This window comes from Nematolebias whitei, chromosome 6 (genome assembly GCF_014905685.2).
Source record: "Nematolebias whitei isolate Nwh7 chromosome 6, NemWhi1, whole genome shotgun sequence".
In the NCBI taxonomy this organism is placed as follows: domain Eukaryota; kingdom Metazoa; phylum Chordata; class Actinopteri; order Cyprinodontiformes; family Rivulidae; genus Nematolebias; species Nematolebias whitei.
This window is the reverse complement of record NC_056503.1, coordinates 3,833,763-3,839,277: the sequence shown is the minus strand read 5'-3', so window position 1 is coordinate 3,839,277 and position 5,515 is coordinate 3,833,763. Positions and strand designations below refer to the sequence as shown.

The following is a 5,515-nucleotide window of genomic DNA, read 5'->3' as shown; positions in this document are numbered from 1 at the left end:
TAGGAAATTACAGGAAGGATTAAGTAAGGTAGAAGATTGGGCTTTAGAATGGGGATTTAGGTTCTCAACATCTAAATCTAAAGTTGTGCTTTTTACAAATAGGAAGGTAAATATTAATGTGGATCTTAAATTATATGGGAATACTATAGAAAGGAAAGATCAAATTAAATATTTGGGTATGTGGTTTGATAAAAAACTCACATGGAAAATACATATAGATAAAATAGTGGAAAGAAGTAAGAAAATTTTAAATATTATAAGATGTTTGAGAGGTAGAGAATGGGGAGCAGACAGGAAAGCATTAAAGACAATCTATATCGGACTAATTCGGTCAATTTTTGACTATGGTTGTATTTTGTATAATTCAGCTTCAAATAGTTTATTGGCAAAAATAGATAAAATACAGTATCAGGCATTAAGGCTTTGTTGCGGAGCAATGAAATCAACTCCAGTTTCAGCTCTACAGGTTGAGATGGGTGAGATGCCACTGGAGCTCAGGAGGGAACAATTAGCATTAAATTATTGGACAACTATAAAAGGACATAATGAGGGGCATCCTCCATGCTACGTTGCAACCTTGTCAAGAAAAGGAAAAGAAACAAATTAATAGTTTTGGATGGATAATTTTAAATAAAGTAAAGGATATTGGGATTGATAAATATATGATTAGTCCAGTGGTTGTTAATCCTGATATTCCGCTATGGATTTTTGAACAGGTTGAAGTTGATTTAAAATTATTGGAAAAAGGAAGACAATTGAGGAAAAATGAAGTGGAGAGTTATATACAAAAAGAATATTCAGAATATATTCAAATATATACAGATGCCTCAAAAATGATAAACAATCGAGTAGGTATATCATTTATTGCTCCAGACTTAAACTTTATGAAAAGTAAAAGAATAAATGATAAATTGACAGTATACACAGGTGAGTTAATGGCAATTTTAATGGCTTTAGAATGGGTAGAGGAAATGGAGAAAAGAAAGATTTTGATTTGCTCAGATTCTAGTAGCGCGTTAATTAGTATTCAAGAGGTAAATTCAGAATCAAGACAAGATATTATATTTGATATAGTTCATTCAATTTTTAGAATTAAAAATAAGGGCTCTCGGGTTAAGTTGTGTTGGATTCCTGCCCACATTGGAGTGATAGGAAATGAGTTGGCTGATGGTTTTGCTAAGAGAGCTTCAAGAAAGGAAATTGTTGAGTTGAATATCAAGATAAGTAAAAATGAGATAAAGAGCATTATAAAGGAGTATATCAAAGGAAAATGGCAAGAGCAATGGGATAAAGGAGACAAAGCAAGGTTTTATTATAGTATTCAAAACAAAGTTGGGGAATTTAGGAAAGGAAACAGAAATAAAAGTGAAGAAGATGTTATTTCTAGAATTAGGTTTGGACATACGGGACTAAATAGTACTATTAAGTTAATTAATAAGCATAATACAGGGTGTTGTAGTTATTGTGGAAAGTTAGAAACAGTACAACATATTTTCTTAGAGTGCAATAAATATACGGGAAAGAGAGATGCTAGTTAGAGAGCTTAGTAGTAATAAAACCAAATTGATTATAAGAGATTTATTTCAGAGATCATCAGGGGATATAGTTTTTGATAGTATTTTAAACTTTCTTAGAAGAACGGGTATTATGAAGAGAATATAAGCTTTTTGATCCATACTCCAACCTGGAAGGTGGCGGTAATGCACCTTAAAGTTGTTTGCCAACCGCCATAAAACAAGACGAAGAAGAAGAAGAAGAAGAAGAAGGAGGAGGAGAAGAAGAAGAAGAAGCCGTGTTTGTTGTGTTGAAGACAAGCTTCACTGTGTCGTGTTAAAAACGACTTTCTTGATATAAGTGTGAATGTAGTGGATTGAATCGCTTGAAGATAGTCTCAGCAGGGTTGCTGCATCGAAACCAGCATGGCGTCTTCGTTTGTTGTCGGGGCTACATTCAGAAACCGTGTGACTGAGTTGATGGAGAACCCGGAAGGATCTCTGCCGCAGGGACTGGAAGAAGAACTGGAAGAGCTTCTACACAAACCACCACCGACAGTGTTGACCTTCAGCACGGCAAGAAAACTCAAAAGATACCTTGAGGACTCAGGTAACACCGATCCATGGAGGGGGGTTATAATGTATCAACGCCTTCGCTTCAAAAATGGCGTTAAGGATCTGTGTTGAAAAGGGAACAAGTCAAACATCCAGGAGCCATGTCTGTTCAGTGTTGCCAGGTAGAGTCGAGGTTTTCCAGCTCAAAAGTGCGTTAAAACCGCCCCATCACACAAAAACCCGCCCAATCCACACACACGTACACGCACACACACACACAATACCCCCCCACCCACTGTAAAGATATATTGGTGTTTATATGTTCATCAGTGTGATGAATCAAACTCAGTTAAATGTGAACGTTGGCGTTCTTTATTCAGAAAAATCAACACGTCACATTTCAGGATCTGGTTATTAGACACATTAAATGTTCAATATTAATATTTCTATATGTACCACAGTAGTATTGTTACACACATTAGTAGTTGTAAACACTAAAAATAATACATATGTTGGTTTAGTGCCTAAACCTACTCTAAACATTTAAGGAGTAAACATTTTTAATCACTTTTAAAAGTTATAAATGGCTTTGGTGTCTGTTTTCCAAATATATTAGTGTGTGTGTGTGTGTGTGTGTGTGTGTGTGAATGACAGGGATGAACTTAAAACACTTTGTAGAACGGTGCTTTATGAAGTTCAGTTCATTTCTATCGGTTGACTGGCAGTTCTGCCACATCCAATATGGCGGCCACTAGGACGTACCGCTGCAACGGGCCAGCCCATTCAACGAGGGGGCTGCCTCACCAGCTCTCTGTTGTGATCACCCTGGCAGATGACAGTAGTGATGGAGAAAGGTCAGGGGAGCTTGAAATGTGTTCAATAAATTAACTCAAAAACCGCCGATCTGACTCCAAATCTGCCCAAATTATCTCCACCTGCCCAAAGCAATTTTTACCCGCAAAATCAGAATGAAAACCGCCCAATCTGGCAACACTGCATCTGTTTTTTTATTAATACTTCACATTGACTTGTCACATGGACCATCTCGCAGTTACTTATGCGCATGCGTATTATAATGCACCACGCCCCCAAATGGGTTCCTAGGTATTTCTGGTTGGCGTTAGTTTTTATTATTTTGGTCCTTTGACTTCTGCTCTTAATTGACTTTTTTATGCAGACGTATTTATCAGTTAGTTTTAATAGTATTTTAAGTTACAATAGCGATGTGTAATATTCCCGAGCGACATACGAACACAGTGTATTTCAACGAACCGGAAGTAAGCACGATAATATCTAGACCACAAAGCATGCAAACTACTGACTTTGAGCATGCGTATTAGCAACTGTAAACTGGTCGGTTAACAAAACTATTTTCTACAAATGTTTAATGAAAGACATACAAGACATGTGTCGTGTTACTTTTGTAAGTGGCTCTGTTTCTCTCCAGGGCAGCCTTTGTACCTGCATGAGCTTCTGGAGGACAGTTCCCTGCACCTGCCCGAGTATGTGAAGCCTCCCAGAGTAAGTGCAGTCTTATCTTTTTATGTCACCCACCGCTGAGAGATGAGCATTAATGCTTTAGTGCATGTGTGTACTTAATCCAAATAGCTCATGAACCTCACGATGGATTATACAGAAACTTGCAAAAAGTAACAATTTGTTGTACCTCTACACCTACCTTTTGGTATCAACCCAGTTAAAGATGGCTGACCATGCTAAACACAAAATGAGCTGTATCTTGGCCAGTTTTTACAGATATTGACCTACAATTTGGCATCATAGAATTTGATACTAATACCCAATACATACTCTGAACAAATACACAGTCTTGCCAGATAGAGTTGAGATTTTCCAGCCCAAAAATGTGTTAAAAACCTCCACAGCACACAAAATCTGCCCAATCAATAAATTGTTACAGTATATTTACTGTTTGAACATGAGCACACATCAGTACAAGCCGAGGTATTTTAACAATATGTAGCAAAACACAGCAATCCAACAGAAATCTTCCCAGAGTTCCCAGCAACATCAGAATGAAAACCGTCCAAGTGGCAGTAAACCATCCAATCTGGCAACACGGATTGTACAAGATTTTTATTCAGCTATTTGCCGTTAACAATTTGGAGTCAACTCTGGCAGCAAAATATCTCATGAACAACTAAACTGATTTTAATGAAACTTTCAGAAAGTCATTTCTGGATGTATTTCTACAACTTGTTATATGTTGAAGTCAACATATCTCAGTATGATTGCCACAGCTAATAGACTTTAGAAAACACAAAAGTAGCTATAATTAAGTTAATTTTTACAGATGGTGCTAAAATCTGGTGTGGCTGTAGCTGTGAGTCATTCACAACACGTCCTCATAGTAGTACTAGTCAAAGATCTTTGTTAAAACTAGCATTACAAACTGGAGACAATCCAGTTTGTCTGTGAGCAAAGCATTTCTTGAACCAATGAATGGATGTTCATGAAGCTTTCATAAGGTTCCCACCAGATGCACGTCTACAACTGAATACGTTTTGGAGTCGGTCTAATTCAAGGTGGCAGACACAGCTAATTGATATGATTAAACACAAAAAGTCAAACTGAACTTTGATGTGGTAGTAGTTAAGAGTTGTTCACAGCATGAACTCTGAGCATCTCGTTATATCACACGAGCTAGTTCATGTCGGTGTTTCCAAGGTTTAAACAAAACTGTTAGACCTTTGTCACTGATCAGCATGAGAAGGTCTTAGTTGAAAACTTTATCATGGAAGGTGATACACATTCCTTCAAGGAATTGTACTCCTTTTTTACATAAAGTTTTAAACCTTTAGATTACCACATCATGTATCCACCTTATTCCTAGCCCCCATGCTGCCTTGCGTGAATTATGGGCACAACTTCTGGTGCAGACCAGAACCAGCATTTTTTTATGTGAACAGTGTGTAGTTTCCCTGAGCATTGTGGATTTAATTTAAACATGTAGGAACACCACCTGTCAGAGCTCAGTTAGTTCAAGTTCAAGTTGTGTTTATCTGTCATATGCAAAGTTAATACTGGGTTAACAGCACAATGAAATGCTAAGGATGAGAAGAACCGATTTGACTCGCTAAAAACATCAGAGGACAAAGAAACAAGAAATACTAAAAGCATGCAATAAGGGTACACAAAAAAAGTACCAAAAAGTGAAAAAGTAATTATAATATTTAAATATTTACAATGTTACATATATATTTACAATGTCCTAAAGCGAGATATTAAACAACAACATGGTAAATAGTATAATCATACTGCTGCCTGCTGAGGACGAGGGATGGAAGATGACTTGAAGAAGGGGCTGCTGATTACATCTAGTAGCATATTTAGCTGCATCTACTAGCATATTTAGCTATATCTACTAGCATATTTAGCTACGTCTACTAGCACATTTACCTACGTCTACTAGCATATTTAGCTGCGTCTAGTAGCATATTTAGCTGCGT

General features: G+C 37.0%; 1 protein-coding gene across 1 annotated transcript in view; it reads left to right on the top strand.

The window, feature by feature from the left end:
- The first annotated feature begins 1,747 nt into the window (after positions 1 to 1,747).
- The window catches only part of tmem199 (transmembrane protein 199), an 8,467-nt gene continuing 4,699 nt past the window's right edge, over positions 1,748 to 5,515 (top strand). Inside the window, exons 1-2 of the mRNA XM_037677990.1 lie at positions 1,748 to 2,103; positions 3,496 to 3,569. Of these exons, the coding sequence (XP_037533918.1) occupies positions 1,920 to 2,103; positions 3,496 to 3,569 (258 nt within the window). The 5' untranslated portion in view covers positions 1,748 to 1,919. The remainder of the gene's footprint in view (positions 2,104 to 3,495; positions 3,570 to 5,515) is intronic.